At 42.4% G+C, this 20,063-nt stretch overlaps 1 protein-coding gene across 9 annotated transcripts in view; it reads right to left on the bottom strand.

Moving 5' to 3' along the window:
* KPNA1 (karyopherin subunit alpha 1) overlaps positions 1-11,593 on the bottom strand; it is a 145,777-nt gene extending 134,184 nt beyond the window's left edge. For 2 of the 9 annotated variants that reach the window (XR_004647883.1, XM_034787726.1), the window contains exons 1-3: positions 11,438-11,574; positions 7,921-8,086; positions 2,713-2,854 (exon numbers count right to left, since the gene is read on the bottom strand). Coding sequence is in view for 7 of the 9 variants with exons in the window: in XM_034787726.1 (XP_034643617.1) it covers positions 2,713-2,854; positions 7,921-7,943 (165 nt within the window). In the remaining 2 variants the exon portion in view is untranslated. Of the gene's footprint in view, positions 1-2,712; positions 2,855-7,920; positions 8,087-11,437 lie in introns of those variants that run through there. The other 7 variants (XR_004647882.1, XM_034787733.1, XM_034787711.1 and 4 more) reach the window with 7 other exon arrangements.
* Positions 11,594-20,063: the final 8,470 nt, after the last annotated feature.

Here is a 20,063-nt window from a genome sequence, read left to right as displayed (position 1 = left end):
TGAAATAAAGATATTTGAAAATGTAGAAAACATCCAAAAATATTTAAATAAATGGTATTCTATTATTGTTTAATCGCACAATTAATCATGATTAATTTTTTTAATCACTTGGCAGCCCTACTCAAAACACAATGCCACTTCTGAGTTTAAGAAAAACAATACATCTCTAATCCCCAAATAAAACTTTTCATTTGAATAAATAGTTTACTGTTGTAGACTTAGAACTATTAGTCTATAAATATTTAGATTTAATAATTGGGCCACACCATTTGCAACACATACACTCAACTTCATCCTTTTCTCCTATTTTTGTTTTTAAACTTTCGAATACTTCCTTGTGTTGTGAAATATATTCTGATACAGATTTTCATTTTCTTCTCATTTTAGGGTGTCAAATCTTTAAACAGTTACGGTTTAAAGCTGCTCACAGCTTGAAATGCATACCTGGGGGTGAGATTCATCAATATGTTCAGATGCACATGCACTTCAGAACTTGTTTGTTTCTTGTGTGTAGCTTCTAGACTCATACATAGCCTTACTTCAACAGGCAGCTTCACATACAGACTAATGTATTATCGTAATACATAGATCTCACGCAATGTATTGTATTTTCCTAATAAAAAGTTATTTTTTATATATTTGAATGATACAAAAGTAGGGTGAAAAATCAGAAAAAAAATGAATTATACTTTTTGTAAAACCTGGAAAATTTTCGGTAAAAATCAGTTTAAACTGAAAAGGAAGGGACTTAAGTATAGGGCAATGCCACTGAATACTGACATTGTTTTCAAAAGGCAGTGGTGATTTTAGCTGATATCTCACTCCTGAGGGTAACAAAGGCAGAAAGAGAACAGCTGCTGTGGGTGTCACAAAGCAGCCCAGGACTATATGCTGCAGGGCTGTGTATTGCAATGGTGCCTGCTGAAATTATCACTGACTAGCATGGGAAAGTGTTCTACTGCAGAGGAAGAAGTAAGGCTGCCATCCCTAGAAACCTTCAGCAGAGGATTACAGAGTACTTCCATATAAGTTTAATCAAGATCGCTCAGGAAGATTCGAACATCCCTGTGAACATAAACAAATTGCTCTGCAGCCCTCCTCCCCCCCACCCCGCCTAACTCTAGAGGGGAATGAAAAGCAGATAGCAACTCTCTCTCTCGGCCGTAACACTACCTCTTCTACCAGGAGTAAATTAATGATAACTCAGGAGTGTCCTGCTACTTTGGGGATGCCATCCCTGTAATTTAAAATTAAACGACACACTCACCTGAGGTTCCTTCACCTGCACTGGCTCACCCATGCTCATCTGGTAGGACTGGTTAGACTGCAGTGGAGTAAAAAATGTACTGGCTCGCTGCACAGCTGGATTCCCTGGTCACCTGTCCAACATACTCCTCCTCTTCCTTGTTCACCACCTCCTCACTGCTGTTTGCAGCAGAGGCTGGTGACTTGGGCTCCTTGGAACTATCCAGGGTGCTGTGGCAGGTGGCGGTGTGATTTCCACTGAGTATGGCATGTGGCTCTGCGTAAAAGCAGTAGGTCTGCAGCTTGGGGACGGATCAATTGATGGCCTCCTGGCCTTCTGGCACGCCTGTGCAGCTCCTCAGCTTTCACATGTTGCTGCTGGTCCCTGTCATATCCCTTCTCCTGCATCCCTATGAGCAGATTGCTCAGGATGTTACTGTTTCTATGGCTGGTTCGAAGCAGTGCCTGCACAGCCTCTTCTACCCACAGGCCAATATCTCCTGTCTACTCCATAGTCAGCTGGGCAGTTGCATTCAACAATGGAGAGCTGGTAGATGTGCTCATCAAGCCGGGCAATCAGGAAAATTAGTTTAAAAAATGGCACTTATGTTGGTGGGAGCCAAATTTAAATGTAAACATATGCTCAACTAGGTCGACATAAGCTGCCCTGCATTGACCTATATTTATAGTGTAGACCAGGCTTAAGATGTTACTAACACATAGGATTTTGATTAATGTCAGAAAAATATATCACACTGGATTTTAATAAATAGGAAAATTCTAAGAGAACAAAAATGTTTCAGAGATCAATAAAGATTTTTATTTTTGTTTACTGATATAGCCCTGGGTCAAAAAAAATGGGGGAAAATAGTATAGAAATGCGTAACACCACTTTGCTCTTAAGATTTACGGGGAAGAATTCTGTGCAGGTTTCTGAGTTAGGCTTTTCTTGGGTGAAGGCTTTGAGATGAGTTTTGGCCCAGCAGAAATTTTTACATTTCAATTATGAAGCCCTCAGAAACGGAATTTTCTAAAAGAACCTGAAAAACTATTAATTATAGCAAAATGTGGTAAGAAAAGGTCCTCAGCACTGTTCCTGCTCCCAGGCTGCCTTCTCCTGAGGTAACAGGAAACCACTAGTCCAGTGGTTGTTTTCAGCATCTCTCTTGATTCTCAATCAGTTGGGGACACAAAAAACTTTAAACTCCCTATTCAACATATCAGTCTAATGAGCAGGGTTAGTGTGTGAACTTACATCATCATAATCATGGCAGAACCAGGGCTCTAGCACACAGGTATGATTTCAGTAGAACAAGGAGCAACTCTCAAAGAAGTCTGCTCTAGAATCACCGGTATGCTAGCATGCATGAATTTATCAGGTCAGGGATAACTAGGGGGGCAGACATTTTCAAGAAAAGCCTTCTTTTGAGAACTGGCTATAGTTACAAGAGAAGAGTTCTGCTATACCTGTTCCTCCCTTTTCTGCTTCCGTAGCTGAAGGCCCTCTTCCTCTCGCCTACGACGCATTTCATCAGGATTCAGAGACTTGTTCTTGTAGCTCTTCAATCGGAAGTTCTCTTTTCCTGAGGTTGTCATGATTTCTAGAATACTGAAATTAAAAAGAGGTGGGTCATAGCAAGAGATTTCTTTTCAGGAACACGCTGCTTCCAGTTCTTCCTTTATTACTGCTGTAGCTAGCTATACCTCCAGTCACTGTCCCCACCCTGACTAGTGCTTCTGGGAGAAAGAGAGACTATTAAGTGAAGGCAGAAATAGTTCACAGGACTTGCATACACTTCATATGTCACTCTCAGACTCACAACAGCACGAATGTACTAGTATAGGGGATGTTTGAAATACTCCAGGCCAATACTAAAATACAGTATTGTCTTACTTTTGAGTGCAGGTTAAAGTGGATACTTAAGACTAGTTTATTTAGGTTTTTAGTAGCTGCTTACTTAAACAGTACTAATATTTTAGAACTCTGTTACACAGCAGTTAATGGATTAAAAAAGATAGTTTATTTGAAATTCTCTCAGTTTAAAAAAAAAAAAGTTTGTCCTCCCTCCTTTTTAAAAACCATCAAAGGACTTGCTCCAGCTAACCACACAAAACTTATGTTAATTTGTTTGTCACATCTGTCTCTCTACACAATCTCCCCACTCACAGCACAAATGCCTTCTCTTCTGTATACCTTTCTCTCTAAGGCAGCTTTCCCATTTCTCTCCATTTAATCAATTCTCCAACTTTTCAAATTTCATCTGAATTTCATCTCTTTTCCCTTCTCTCAGTCTGCAGTTACACTCTAAAGTTTTGGGGATACAGTTTGTAGGAAAGAAGCTAGGAAGGAATAAAGCTGTATTTTCACTAAAACACCAGTGAGTAGCTTTGAAGTTTATAGTTTATGATATCAAAGCACATATACATCTTCTCTTCTTGAGTAATTGAGAAGACCAATAGTAATGGTATCAGTCTGGCGGTGGTCATTGTTTATTGGAGTTTCATATATATTTGCTGAACTGTGGGATTACTGAGCCTGACCCAAAATCCTGAAGTCAGTGGAGAGACTCTATTTAAAAAATTGTGCTGTGAATCAGATCTTATATCTGCATTGCTGTTCTCTCTTCTAACATTTCACTTAAAATCTTGAGATGGTAAACATAAAATTCTCATTTTCTGAATGTTTCTATGCCTCTCATACAGATGCAAAACTTTCCAGTATGCCACAGATTTCAACAGCATTACACTGCAGAATTCAGGTGGCTTTACTGCTGAATTTAGTTCTCATATTACACAGTACACTGGCCCTTATTATAGGGAGCTTATAAAGCTTCTCTGAAGCGCTAGTTATTGTCCAGTGGCCTAATCTGTTGTGGCAAATATGTTCCCAAAATCCAGAAAGTTTCACAAACACAGATATTGCAGGCTGTTGATTGAATTAAAATGGAGAAATAAGAGTTTAATGAAAATCTCCCATCCCTGTGCAAGACAAGTTCATTTTCCACTTCAGCACATAACAAATATTATCCAGCCAGTAGTAAGTCTACTCTCACCTTTGGTTGTTTCAGTTAAAAATGAGGATGTTAACATAACTTGATTAAAAACAGATTAAGGCAGCTCTCAGTAACTTAAGGGGCTCAGTGAAAAACACCTGGTAATATTTTTGGTAATGATGCTAAACAAATTCCAGAGACCAGAAGTGGCTTCTGTTAAGGACCAGGTCATAGGTCGCTATGCCTAATGGTCACGGCAGGTGGCTGGTCTACTGGCTGGAGCAGGGGTGACTAGGCTTAGTGGCCACAGCCCGAATCAGAAGCCCAGTTACTAAGTCCAGGGGGCGAACTGGAGCCAAGAGCCAGGAATCAGAAGTGAAAGGTCAGAGTTAAGAGTATCAGCCAGAGCCGGGGCAGGAAACTAGGAACCGGGGGGAGGAAACCACAGGTGGGAGGCTGGAACAAGTAGCTCGAGGCAGGAGCAAGGAAGGAGCTGAGAGCACGCGCAGGATCAGAAACACAGCTGCAGGCATGGAATGCTATTCAGTGGCTAGAGATCCCAGGCTGCTGGAGTCTTCAGCCAATCAGGGGACCAGGTGCATTAGCTGAATCAGCTGAGGACAATGAGCTGCATCTGGGTTCAACTGTGGGTCCCTGATAGCTTACATGTCGCAGACATTTCAGGTCCATTGTATGTATTATTCTGAGTGAATTCCAGGCTGAGAGAGTGCAATTAAGGTACAAATATTCACTAAGAAATGTCACGCAGAGCTGCTGTATTCAAGATTAGTCAGTCATAAATTGGACTGAATTTAGCGTAAGACCTGAATTTACAATCGTTAATGACTAGACTCCCACCTCACTCTGCTCACTTACCTCAGGGAATTTTATTTTTTAAAATACAAGTTCCACAAACAGATCATTCAGAAACTTCAACATTGTTTCCATACAAAATGTTGAAGTCTTAAAAATATGAATAAAACTTTCAAATGCTTTTTTTTTTTTTTTTAATTACATTGTTTCTTGTGATACCCTTGGAAACATTTCTCTCCTTCACCAATTTTGTACATAAATTCTCCATGTGGATTAAAATAAATCTCTGAAATTTCCATGCTGCCAAATTCTGACACAGAGTACTTGTCTCTGTAGCAGAATGAATCGTGCACTGGAATTCTAGAGAAATCGGGGCAATTCAAAGGTTGTGGGTTTGAGCCCACCAAAGTCAAGTTTTGGTGCAGAAAAGAGCCATAAGAATGATTAAAGGATTAGAAAGCATACTATATAGTAACAGACTCAAGGAGCTCAGTCTATTTAGCTCAGTGGCTTTCAACCTGTGGTCAGCAAACCTCTGGGGGTCTGTAGACTATGGGTATGTGTACACTACCCGCCGGATCGGCGGGCAGCAATCGACCCCCGAGCGCTCTCCCATCAACTCCTGTACTCCACCCCCGCGAGAGGCGCAGGCAGAGTTGATGGGGGAGTGGCAGCAGTCGACTCACTGCAATGAAGACACCACAGTGAGTAGGTCTAAGTACGTCGACTTCGGCTCTGTTATTCACGTAGCTGAAGTTGCTTAATGTACCTTATCTGCTACATTGAAGAGACCATTATTAAATATTTATTCCCCAGGTAGATACTTAGACTATGATCAAATCACTCCTTATCCTTCTCTTGGTTAAGTTAAGCTCAGCCCAATTTGTAAGAAAATCAAGCTTGCCCGCAAAGAATTCTCCAACTATCCAAGGAAGACAATCCTTGTTAAAGATTCAATACTCAGAAGAATTGAAAGAATATTCTGCAACAGAGAGGTGGACAACTGGATGATATGCTGCCTTCCTAGTAAAGAACAGTACAACACAATCAAGTGGCTGGAAGTTAAAGCTAGACAAATTCAGAAATACACTGGAAATAAGAGGGCTTAAATATTTAACAGTGAGAGTAATTAACATTGGAACAATTCACAAAGCGTCGTGGTGGATTCTCCATTGCGAGCAATTTCTAAATCTGAAAGATATGCTCTAGGAATTATTTTGGAGAAGTTCCATTGCCCGTGTTATACAGGTCAGACAATATGACCACAGTGGTCCCTTCTGGCCTTGGAATTTATGAATCTGGGAAGCTCCCAATCTCTTGAATTAGAAAGGTCTTATGCATTGACAAGAAGCTGTTTCAGAAGTGATTCATTGTGTATCCATATCCAGCTAGAGCCTGCTTACTCCACCAGCTATAGCCAGTGTCTCAGCTTCATGCTGAGCTTTTCTGAATGGAAAAAAAAAATTCAGGAAGTATATCCACTGATGTAGCAATAAGCCACTAAAAGGAGTAGCACTGACCTTTGACTGAAACACCTAACCAGTGTTTGGTAACAGGAACATAGGAATTCCAATACCAGGACTGACCAGGGGTCCACCTAGTCAATATCTTGTCTCTGGTACTGGTCAGTACCAGGTGTTTCAGAGGAAAGGGAAAGACAATTATAAAATAACCTGCTCATAGGAGAACTCTTAGCAGTTAGAAGTCAGCAAAATCTCCTTACATTCAGGGCATACTTAAAAACATAGATAAATATAAACAATCTGTATAAACCTCTCTATAAATGTTAAGGCTAAGACTTTGTCACAGTTACTTTCGGGTAAAACTCATGGACACAAACAAAAATTCACAGAAGCCATGACCTGTCTGACTTTTACTAAAAATAATGGGGAGGGAAAGGGCTGATGAGGGATGACTGAAGCCTGAGCCGGGAGAAGAAAGCTGAGGGGGGAGAAGGAGGTCAGCACCCCCACCATGCCTCAAGCCCACCACCACCACCACCAGACAGCTCCAGGGTCCCTGACAACTGACAGCTCCAGCCCCGTCACCCCAGGGCTGAAGCAGACAATGTCACAGAGGTCTCTCAAAGTCACAGAAACCGTGACTTCCATGACAATCTATTCTGAATAAACGTCTAATCCTGTTGTTTGAATCTTACAAGGTGTTTGGTCTCCCTCTCTTGTGACTCCAAGTTCTATAAGTATATTATTAATTGTGTAAAGAAGTATTTCCCTCTATCTCAATTTTAAATGTGTTGCTTTTCAATTTCATTGAATTCCACCTTTTTCTTGTATTTTGACAAAAGGTAAATATGGCCACCCAATTTTAAATTTCTTTAGCATATTCCTTTTAACTAGCCTTCCTTCTAAGCAGTCTCAATCTCGTCAGTCACTACTCATCTGTCTCTGGACCCACTTCTATTTCTATTATATCTTTTACAGCTGGGGCAACTAGAACTGCACACAATATCCTAGGTGAGGGCTTAGTATTTACATTAAATTGAAAAAGCTTCATTAATGCAGAGTTATGGTGGCCCAGTGATACTGCATGTCCTTTCAGAACACCAAGTTCAGCATAACAGACTTCTGAAAACCAGGAAATACAGCGTTAAAGTAAACACCCACACAATCTTAACTTACCCACCCTGGAGCTGGCAATACCCACTCGGAATTATTTGCATGCATTCCAGCTACATTCATTGTGTTACGTGTAGCTGTATTGAATGATGGAGCAGCTTGGAAGAGCTGTGATTGTGTTATGAGGACATCTGGGTCCAAGGCTCTCCCTCCTCACCCCTGCCCCCCCGTGCCGCCGCCGCCCCCCCTCTCCTCCCCCAGCATGTTATCAAAAGAAAGAAGTGCTTGTATACCTCGAGGTTCCAGTCTGGATCATTTCAATACAGAATTGTGAAGGGTGTGTCAGTAGCAGGGCACTGGAGTCTTCTTGAAATAGATATTGTCAGTAGAGAGGTATGATATGAGAGAAGTCTGTGGATTTAATGATGAGCAGGACATAGCAAAGGGCTAAGTGGTAACCTGGGTGCAAATATGAAGAAGTCGTAAAAGGGTATGAAATGGTTATTAAATTTGACAAGTATGGTATTCTGTTGGGGAAGTAGGCTTAGTGTTTGAGCACAGGTCTGATGCAGGTGGCACCTGTCCATTTCAGTGAAAAGGCAGAATGCTAGACTGTGTGATATGGGCACTGTGGAGCATCACTCAAAGAGGGGAGAGTTAAGACTGTATGGGTGTTTACCTTCACTCTCTATTTCCTGGTTTTCAGAAGTCTGAGTTTTGCTGAACTCGACATTCTGAAAGGGCACGAGATATCACCAAGCATCCTTATCTCTGTGTTAACTAAGCTTTTTGCCAAAGACTACATTAACGCAAACTAGGAACTTTTTTGTTCGTACCTGCAGCTTCCACACAGGGAAGTTACAGTGCAGCAGTTTGGTATGCACCGCCATTCACACACGAAATAGTCTGAACAGTGGGCTAGTGTAGACAATCCCTCAGTTATCTAAGACAAAACAACAGAGCTCAATAGACAAGACCACCCAAACAGAGTTCATAGATTCCAAGGCCAGAAGGGACCATTGTGATCATCTAGTGTCTAGCCTTAACTCTTGTCTAGTGTCTAGTCTTACCTCTTCCTAAAAATCATTCATAGAATAGAGCTTTTAGAAAAACATCCAATCTTGATTTAAAATTGTCACTGATGGAGAATCTACCACAACCTTTGGAAAATTGTTCCAATGGTTAATTACCTTTATTGTTAATGTATGCTTTATTCCCTGTCTGAATTGGTCCAACTTCCAGCCATTTGATCCTGTTATAGCTTTCTCTGCTAGACTGAAGAGCCCATCATTAAATATTTGTTACTCATGCAGGTACTTATAGAAAGTAATCAATTCACCCCTTATCTCTTTGTTAAGCTAAATAGATTGAGCTCCTTGAGGCTATCACTATAATATATATTTTCTAATCCTTTAATCATTCTCGTGGCACTTCTCTGAACCCTCTCCAATTTATCAACATCCTTCTTGAAATGTTGACAACAGAACTGGACACAGTATTCCAGCACTGTTGCATGAGTGCCAAATACAGAAGTAAAATAACCTCTCTACTCCTACTTGAGATTTCCCTGTTTGTGCATTCCAGGACCACATTAGCTCTTTTGACCACAGTGTCTCAACAGGAGCTCATGATCAGCTGATTATCCACCAAAACCCCAAAGCCTTTTTCAGAGTCACTGATTCCCAGGATAACGTTCCCCCATCTTGTAAGTATGGCCTACATTCTTTGTTCCTAGGTATATACATTTAAGCCATATTCAAACACATATTTTTGCTTGCATCCAGTATACCAAGCAACACAGATCACTCTGAATCAGTAAACTGTCCCTTTCATTATTTACCACTTCCTCAATTTTTGTGTCATCTACAAACTTTATCAGTATGATTTTATGTTTTCTTCCAGATCATTGATAAAAACTTCTGAACGGTTGCCGACCCCTGGTTTAGAAACTCCAAGGATATGCTAAGTTCTGGCAGCATGAGACTCCACCATATGTCACTCAAATTCAAGACCCCCATAATCAGACAGTTTTTATTTCCTGCACATTATAGATAGGGAACCAGGATAACCACCTCCTTATGCACCCCCTATCGTGATTTGGTGGTCTGTAGCAGACGCTAACTAATATACATGGTTGAGCATGAATACATCTACAAAGAGAGCAATAACAATAAAATACAAATGGAAGACATGTAGATAGTTAGTGGAAAGAAAAGGCTCTTCATATTAAACAGGATTGGTAATAGAGATAATTTGCTGGAATAAGAAAAAGATACTAGGTCTAAATAAATGGAAAACAGATGCTCCCCTTAATCCCCAGAGATGGCTATTGCTTTCCATTAGGAAATGGAGCTATTATTGAATCTTTATAAAAAGATATGGCAAGAATGAAGATATCCACCTCTTGGGAGATACTCAACTTGAGGCTTCTTCTATGGTATTATGGGTCCTACTACGGCAGCCTCCCAATGTCTAACTTCCTAAGGTGCTTCGCACGATTAACAACAATGACCAAAGCAAGAGAAGGGCTGCTCATTATGAAAGTTGCCAGGAAACTGAAGTTTTAGCAAAGAAAGTAAGGGAGACTATTGACCCCAATCCTCCTGTACTAGCTGTGAAATCTGCAGAATATTGAGCCAAATATTTCCATTCTATGGCATACGCTTACCTTTCATCTTAGAGTTCCTAAATTCATTCAATGCATTATTGGTTGTGCTTAAAATTCTCCATGCAACCTTGTGTTTCTCTATGGTGATCTCTGAAACTCACAATCAAAGTTAACTTTGAAATGTGAATTATGAATGTGGTGGGCTCCTTTGCTAGGTGTGTGATCCTTCAAACAACCCTAATGTGAGACAGTTATGGCGGCTATTTTTCCTTATCAATCTAGAAAGTAGAGTTTGAACATGTCACCAGATATATGGACCAAAACATTTTTTTTTACATATTCTATTTCAAAAAAAGTTGCAAATTTTAAGCTGAAAAAACATTTAGTCAATTTCCTTCACCAAAATAATTCAGCTTTTCAAAGTTAAACTAAACAATTTTAAAGTGAAAAACTGGAGTTTGGGAATTAAATGGCAGCAAGCAATTGAAACCCATCCTTCAGTATCCAATCCTATGGTAAAAAAAAAATCTAATGGCTTGTAACTGAAAAGTAGTTAAAGCAACCTTCTTCAAATTTAGCAAAAGTCTTCTCAAACTTAAATATAAATCTGGCAATGTTATATCCTTAACAGTTTCCCAAGCCAAAATTATGTGGCAGCTAAACACGAAGTTTACCATAGAATATTGCTGCAACCTCAACTATTGTCTCCCCCACTTATTATGGCACCACACACACATCCCACCTGACACAACCATTACTAGTGCACGCTGTACCTGAAAGGGGCGTAAGTTAAGCACTGACAGCCTACCCAGTCTTTAGCGGCTGGTTCCCACGGGGCCATCACAGCAGGTCCCCGTTACAAATGAGGTGGAGTCATTCCCCTTATCACACCCCCAGCCCATAGCGTGCTGGGGGTAAAGTGGTTCCCATCCTATGCAGGGTTTACAGTTTGGTGCAAAGGCTCTTAGCTCCCCCACTACCCAAATCCTTCCAGCGCCCCTGCCCCCACCTGCCCCCAGCATCCCAGCCCCGCCGCCCCGAGTACAGGCCCCGCTCCCTGGCTCTTCCCTGCCTCACCCAACGGCTGCCCCGCCCCGGGATCCCCTCACGCGCCCGTCACCCCCCGTTCCAGCCCCGCCAGTGGGTCGCAGCCACGGTGCCCGGTCCCCCCTCCGGGGCAACGCCCTCCCCCGCTCAATTACCTTCTACCCGGCCCAGCCCGCGGTCTCTCCTCTCGGGCCCGAGGCGCGCGGGCGCCCCTCCCTCCCGCCTGCCCCGAGCTGGCCGCAGCGGCGTTCTCTGCGCTTGGGCGCGGCTGTCCTCTCCTTCCTACGCGTAGTTTCCGGCCCCGCCGCACGGCCCCCTGGGTGATAGAGTCCTTCCAGGTGGGGAGTCCCCAGGCCGCCCGGGGCGGAGCTCGTGTACCAACCAACCCCACCCGGCGACAGCCGCATGAGGCGGCCGCACGGAATGTCCAGGCCGAGAGGACTAGCTTCCCAGAATGCATCGCGCCGCTTCTGTGCGGCCACGCGCCAGCCGCGGGAACCGTCGCTGGGGGTCGGAGTAGCGGCGCGCTGGGAATCGGCCGCGTCAAAAAAAAAAAAAAAACCACACACACACACACACAAATGATTAGGGGGGTGGAGCACATGACTTATGAGGAGAGGCTGAGGGAACTGGGGTTATTTAGTCTGCAGAAGAGAAGCGTGAGGGGGGATTTGATAGCAGCCTTCAACTACCTGAAGGGGAGTTCCAAAGAGGCTGGATCGAGACTGTTCTCAATGGTAGCAGATGACAGAACAAGGCACAATGATCTCAAGTTGCAGTGGGGGAGGTTTAGGTTGGATATTAGGAAAAAACTTTTTCATTAGGAGGGTGGGTTGCCTAGGGAGGTGGTGGAATCTCCTTTAGAGGTTTTTAAGGCCCGGCTTGACAAAGCCCTGGCTGGGATGATTTAGTTGGGAGTGGTCCTGCTTTGAGCTCAGAAAAATGTTTGAGATTTTGAAAAATTGTACTAGTCGGAACTGAGACTATAGTTAAAATCTCAAAAAATTCCACAAACTAACAATCCAAAAACTTTTTTGATTCCAGTTGATTTAAATATTTTGTTTGGATTTTGACTTTATATCATTTTTAAATTTTTTACTATAATTAGCTTAAATTTCTAAACAAAAAGTTGTTTCAAACCAAAAATGAGTGATCTGGAGACTAGTGGGCTGCCTGGTCTGCAGGAAACACAGCGGCCTCTGGTGGTTATGAACTACAATTGCAGGTCATTTCCTCAGTCCTGCTGATCACCTGACGTTAAGGTCTGCAGAAATGCATGAGGGGTAGCTTGCATGCACTATAGCAAACCCCAGCATTCAAAAATCATGACTCAAGCCCTCAAAAAAAATCATGATATTGCCTTAAAATTAGATTTAAAAATGAAATGTTGGCATTTCTTTAGTTGCCTTCTAATGTTGGCATGCTTCGGATTCGCATGGTCAATCTACAATCATAAGGGGCTAGAAACTTTTTTTTAAAAAATAAGTAAAGTTGAGAATCTCAGGAAATAACTCATGTCCTATGGTGTTCAGTTATTATCACACAGCACTTAAGGTGCATGCAAGAACATTTTTTTATTCTGAGTCAGATTCCAGCTGGCTGTGTATAGCAACAAGAGCTTCATAGCACCTTGCCCAGACTCCCTGTCTGGAAAGCTCAGCCCTTAAAGCCACAGTCTTCCCTTCCAACACAAAATTTAATAAAAAAAATTAATATAACACACACAAATACTTATTATCAACCTAATAGCTAAGCTTATTAAAAATAATCAATTTGTTTTTGAGGTGCCTTGCACTATCATTTGGATCTGTGGGGCTCCTCAGGAGCATCAGCACTACTGCTGTCAGGAGGTGGCAAATCTACTTGTTCTGGTTATTCCATGTCCTGGGACTCAGTTATCTCAATGTGATGCAATTGTTGCTTGTCTGAGACTGTCTCCAGCAAAACAGCTGACTTGGTGCCCCACAGCTCCCTCCATTCTGGGATTTGTCACCTGTTCCTCCTTTGCATGTGTCAATCTGGGAATGGTAACCTCTAATGACCACAGGGCTATCTTTTCTAATACTACTGCTGTTTGTTTCCCATCATAGATACACACAGCATTGTTTTCATGAAGTAGTGGCAGCGTGCAGGATACCAAATCATATTATTATTTTATTTTATTGCCTTGTCTGTCCCTTTATACATCTGCAAGTCCCCAGTGACTGTTACATCAGTTTCTAACAGTGCTGGTATTCTTATTTTCAGTAGTCTGTTGAAGAAAATGTCAGCAGGTGCACCAATGATGTAATGGTAACCCATTCTGTAATTCTGCTGTGCTAAATACAGATCAGAGTCTAACTCTGCAACCTATTTTAGTAGATACTTCATTATTTTCACACAGTTTTCAATCAGCTGCTTAGATTGGGGATAATGGAGATTAACAATTACATGCCTAAACCTGTACTTCATTGTAAAATGCTTTAATTCATGCCCACTAAATTGTGGCCTATTGTCACACATTGCTATGTCAGGTATGCTATGTGTAGCAAAAATAGATTAGCTGTAGTATCTTCTGATAAGGCTATTTTAGGGAAGTGAGAATAATAGTTTAGGACAAATACATAATCAGTCAATATAAACCAATCTATGCCTACTTTGCTACAGGGGCTAATTTTTTCTCTGCCACCAACATGGGCTGTTTTGCTCAATTTGGCCCGTATGTTTGGCATATGCAACAAGCCTTAATAGCTTCCTGAATGTCACTGTTCATTTGAGGCAAGTGTAATATGTCTCTGGCCCGTCTCTGAGATTTTTCAGTCTCTAAATAACCTTTGTACGTTGTTACCATACTTTTCTGTAACACCTTTGGATTTTTCTGCAACTGCATTTTTACTTTATATTTTCTATATTTTAGTTATAATGCCTAAATACCTTTGTGAATATAGCCCTCAATGCCTGTGGTCAGCTACAAAGAAGAAATAAAGCAGTAAAAATACTTTTACTTCTGGCACTATGTTCTGCAAACAAGAAATGATTTGCCATGAACAATAACAAGAAATGTTATTAGTTCTACCAAACCCAAGAACAATACTGAATCTTCATGAGTGTTGTCTACTGGTTCCATATCTGTCAACTAACTACTTACAACATTATAGTGGAGTGGTAACACCAAAGCCATAGTTAAGGAATTGTGTATAACAGAGGATAAGAATGGAAATATCTGCTAAATCTTTTACTTTAGAGATAAATAAAAAAAAAGTTTTCGGGTGCTTCTGCTGTTTTGCAATAGGTTTTCCCAAATGAATCTGCATCACAAAATTAATTAAATGGCAAAAACTTCATTAATACAGAGTTAAGAGTGCCTGATGATAGCTTGTACCCTTTCAGAATGTTGAGTTCAGCAAAATTCAAACTCCTGAAAACTAGGAAAGGCACAGTTAAGGTAAGGCCCATGCCTTAACTCTACCCTTCTTTGAGCGATGCCCCATAACGCACATACTCATACTCTGCCTTTTCACTGTAATGTACAGGCGGTACCTGTACTTGCACTATGCTCAAACACTTAGGCTTGGTCTATACATAAAAGTTAGGTTGGCATAGCTATGTCAGTCAGGTGTCTGGTTTTTTCACAAACCATACGCCATGCAGCGATCCAAATTTCAAGGCAATTTGAACAGTATGGATTTTAAAGCACTTACAGGAGTTGTCCTTTAAACAGAAAGTGCTTCTCAACCTTAATTATGTCCCCTATACAACATTTTTTTCAAAGACTATACGCTACTTGCACTTTAAGAAAAAGAACTTGTAAGACTATATAATAGCGTCATCTGGTGGCTCCTGGCATAACAGTACTGGAAACCAATTTACAATCTTAACTCTCCTAGCCACTGGTAGACTTGCCAAATGTCACTCATTTCATGTTACCTTCATGCATGCAGGCCATCCCTTATACATTCCAGCAGACCACACTGAATACGTTCAACTGGACTGCAGAAACAGCTTGCAGGTGCAGTTCATGGCCACTAGCAGGGCCAACGAGAGGGGGGGAATCCAGTACAAATTACTGGGGGCCCGGCGGTCCAGAAGGGAGCCCGGGGCCCGGCTTCCCCCACACACACCCGTCGTCGGCCCTGTTTAGCTGGTCCACCCTTGCTGGGGGGCCCGAAAAAAAAATTTCACCGGGGCCCGAACCCGCTCTCGGCAGCCCTGGCCACCAGAAGCCCCTGTGGTGCCTGCTGAGTAGATGGACAAGTGGCCTCTGTTTCATTGCTTCCCCTGCTGGAAAAGCAAGCAGTGGAGACATTAGACAGAAAGCGGGGGGAGGGGGACTTAGTACTGGCCCAAGGCTTTCTCCTAATTCCTAATTGCTCATCACCCCACTCAACTTCCTCCATCTTTTCCAAAACACCCCCTCAATCTCCCACAAAGTCATCCCCATCTTTCTCTTGGACACTCCCACAAAATCAACTTCCATTACCTTTTGTCCAATTTCCCGCAGCCACCTCCACCCATTTAGTCCTTCCAGTAGCTCCCCAGCCACACCTATCTATCATCCAGATACTCCCAGAAACAAAGCTTCCCCTCTTTGACAGCCCAGCACACACTAACTCCCCAGACACTCGTTAGCATCCACCCACTCCCACAGCTACTAAGGTTTGTGCAGCTCCAGGTCTTACTCTTGTTGCTGCCTAGGACAAGGTGTATGGACCTTAGGCTGAAGTTTGTGGCCATATGCAAATTATTTGCAAACATATGCATTATTTCCTGCACTTATTTACATATTCACAAATAATGGCACATGGAGCTGCACAAAATTAATCAGCTGTGCAATGGTGATCTGTAACATGGTGTGTGTGCAAAAACTGTCATATCGTATATGATATATATATCCATAACATATCCATACCTGGAAGATCTAACTGTATGAATAAGTAAAATATACTATACAGAACAGAGAACACAGAAATTCAAGATACAGAATCTGATTCTGCAGTGTTTACTCAGGCAAACTAAGACTGGGGAGTTTTGCCTGAGTGAAACCTACAAAGATCTGACCCATGGACAGTACAGTTAAAATGCCTTACAGTTTTGTGCAGTTTCATGTGACACTTATGAACTTTTGAGAGCAGTTGCCCGGTTCTTGTTTCTTTATTCTTTTTGCAGTCCTGGACACAACAAGAAGTTGTATTGATCATACAAAACCCAGAAATAACACTGCATCTTCATGAGCATCATCTATTGGCACCTATCTATTAACTATTTGTTTTGCTAAGCCAGTTTTAATCGTAACACTTGTTTTTTGAGAATAGGTATATAAGCCTTCTTTGCCTGGATTTTAACAGAATGTTTCTGGCTTACCACCAACCTGGCATTTCCCTTCTAGGAATGGGAAGGATCTCTTCAGTGCAGAGATAAGACTAGTCTGCAGTGGATCAGACACAAACACTCACTATTAGGCCTTGTCTACACTACTCAGTTTTGTCCACAAAAGTCAGATTTCCTCAAAAAACAGTGGAGGTGTACACACTGCAATGCTCCTTCTGCTGACAAAACTCTCCAGCTTTCCCAACAAAATAAAACCACCTTGACAAGAGTCATAAAGCTTTTTCTGGCAAAGTAGTAGTTTAGATGCTATGCTTGGTTATATTGCTGTAAATGGCCTCCAGGAGCTGTCCCACAATGCCCATCCTGACCACTCTGGTCAGCAATTAAAACTCCGCTGCCCTGCACCCAGGTACACAGGCATCTGTCCCTCCCCCTTTAAAGGCCCAGGAATTTTTGAATTTCCACTTCCTGTTTGCTTGGCATGGACAACTTATCAGGAAGCAGTGCTGCTCCTGGAAGTATTGATGTTATATGCTGCTACATTATGGCTGGCTCATCATATGGTCATCTGTATTGTGCACTAGCTCCAGTTTCTGAATAGTCTCTTTGCAACCCTCTGTAGTGCTCATTATACCAGTCTTGTCTCAAGGTGGTAAAGAAGTGAGTGATTATAGCAAGGTCTGTAACAGAAACAAAATCTCACTCTAACTAGATCCAGATTCTTGGAAAAGACCTGTTTAGCTACAGCTGTTAGTTAAAATTCCAAAAGCAGCTCTGAATCATACAGTTCCAAAAGTGAATTTGGGGTACAAATGGTGGATGGTCTCATCCAGGGGTACTATACTCATCTTTCAACTGCTGTCCCCAACCCACCATCATTGCTTCAATATTCTTTTAATTAATACTCATCAAGCTTGCCTTCCTCTGTTCTGTCTTCATAAAGACACTGAGTTTATTCACTTCATTGCACCAATAAACTAGGCAAATACAACTTAGATGAGGCTACTATAAGGTGGGTGCATAACTGGCCGGATAACCGTACTCAGAGAGTAGTTATTAATGGTTCCCAATCCTGCTGGAAAGGTATAACAAGTGGGGTACCGCAGGGCTTTGTTCAATATCTTCATCAACGACTTAGATATTGGCATAGAAAGTATGCTTATTAAGTTTGCAGATGATATCAAACTGGGAGGGATTGCAGGTGCTTTGGAGGATAGAGTCATAATTCAAAATGATCTGGACAAATTGGAGAGAGTCCAGAGAAGAGCAACAAGGATGATTAAAGGTCTAGAGAACATGACCTATGAAGGAAGGCTGAAAGAATTGGGTTTGTTTAGTTTGGAAAAGAGAAGACTGAGAGGGGACATTATAGCAGTTTTCAGGTATCTAAAAGGGTGTCATAAGGAGGAGGGAGAAAACTTGGTCATCTTAGCCTCTAAGGATAGAACAAGAAGCAATGGGCTTAAACTGCAACAAGGGAGGTTTAGGTTGGACGTTAGGAAAAAGTTCCTAACTGTCAGGTGGTTAAACACTGGAATAAATTGGCTAGGGAGATTGTGGAATCTCCATCTCTTGAGATATTTAAGAGTAGGTTAGATAAATATCTATCAGGGATGGTCTAGACAATATTTGGTCCTGCCATGAGGGCAGGGGACTGGACTCGATGACCTCTCGAGGTCCCTTCCAGTCCTAGTATCTATGACAGCTCACATCACATCTTCCCAGCTGACCATGGCAGCTCCATGCACCAAATGCTCTCCCACTTGCAGCACACCTGAGTTTTTGGATCTGCTGGCACTGTGGGAGAGGGGGCTGTGCAATCCGAGCTCCACTCCAGCCATAGGAACTTCAGTACCCATGGTCAGATTTCTCATGGCATGTTGGATAAAGGCTATGAACAGGATAAAGGAGCTGAGGCAGGTACCAGAAGGCAAAGGAGGCAAACCGTTGCTTTGGTGTTGCACTGAAGACCTGCCACTTCTATAAAGAGCTGGACACCATCCTCGACAGCAATACCACCTCTACCTTTGCTCTGTATATTCTAGAAGTGGGTGAAGGGATAGAAATGTACAAGACTAACTGTGTTTGTGTGTGCTTCACATTCCCCTGTACAGCTAAACAGTGTGGCAGAACAGTGTGTTGATGCACACTGAGATTTAACAGGAATCCTCCAGAGACATCTCTAGGAAACTTTCCTGGAGGTATTCACCAATCCTCTGCTGAAGGTTCCTTGGCAGAGCTGCTTTGTTCCTTCACCCATTGTAGGAAACTTTCCTGTGCCAATTGGCAATCACTTATGCAAGGACTGAAGCGGCACACAGGTGAGCAGCATAGGGACCAGGTCAGAAGCTGCATTCATGCAGGAGATGCACCCTTGCATCCTTGCTTGCCCTCAGGAGTGAGATATCAGCTTCAATGACCCCCCACCTGTGGAAAATGGTGGCAGAATTTACATTATTGTCCTTAGTCGCCTTCACTGATCCCCTTAAAAAAACCACTAGACACTTTGTCCCATCTTGAGCATACAACCTTCCTCCCCCCATAGGCCACTCCCCACATTTAGGGTGTTCGCCAAGAGGTGTGCTTGCCAAAGGACAGTGAGAAAGTGATTCATATGTCAAAAAAGGTGTATTTTACTTTAATGATTCAATGCTGTGTGTGAACTAACAATCATGCTTTTGTTTATTGTTTCCTGCACTTCTGCAGATGTGGTCTTTAGGAGAACCCCCTAAACACTGGCGGAGCACCTCAGCCAGATAAGGAAGAGACCAAGGTGGAGCAAAAAGAACATGTTTCAAGAGGTGTTCCAATCCTCAAAGGCTGAAAAAAGAGAACACGGAGTGGAGAGAGACCTTGAAGGAAAAATTTAAAATAGACAGGCAGGACAGAAAGGAGAGCAAGGAGTGCATTGTAAAGCAGTTGTTCTCAACCAGGGGTCTGCAGCCTCCCGGGGGGGGGCATAAGCAGGGCCGGCATTAGAGTTGCTGGGGCCAGGACAGAAAGACAAAGCCTCACTGCATAGGCTGAAGTCCAGGGTCCCAAGCCCCGCTACCCAGGGCTGAAGCCAAAGCCTGAGCAACTTAGCTTCTCGGAGCCCCCTGGGCTGAAAGATCTGAAAGATAACCAACTTTTATTTGTCTCCTAGAAATGGTGGTTGCTGCTGGTAGTAATACATAGTGTCAATTTGATCATTTGCTGACCACAAATCCCAGTCAGGAATAATCACAATTTTCATGCAAGGCGGCAAGTTAACAAAGCATGGCACATTCCTGGTGCTCATTGTCAAAATGTTGCCACAAAGCTTCCCTGATTCAAATAGCCCCCCATTGTGCCCCTTTAATAGCCCTGGTATCTGGCTGCTCAAAATCTGCTGCCAGGCAATCCACCTCCATGCTCCAACCCGGGGGAAACTTTTCACCCTGAGCCTCACAAATATTATGGAGTGCAGAGCAGGCTGCTATGACCATGGGAATA

The sequence above is a fragment of the Trachemys scripta genome, chromosome 1, assembly GCF_013100865.1.
Source record: "Trachemys scripta elegans isolate TJP31775 chromosome 1, CAS_Tse_1.0, whole genome shotgun sequence".
Classification (NCBI taxonomy): Eukaryota; Metazoa; Chordata; order Testudines; family Emydidae; genus Trachemys; species Trachemys scripta.
Note: the sequence above shows the minus strand (reverse complement) of the source record. Positions and strands in the feature narration are given on the sequence as shown.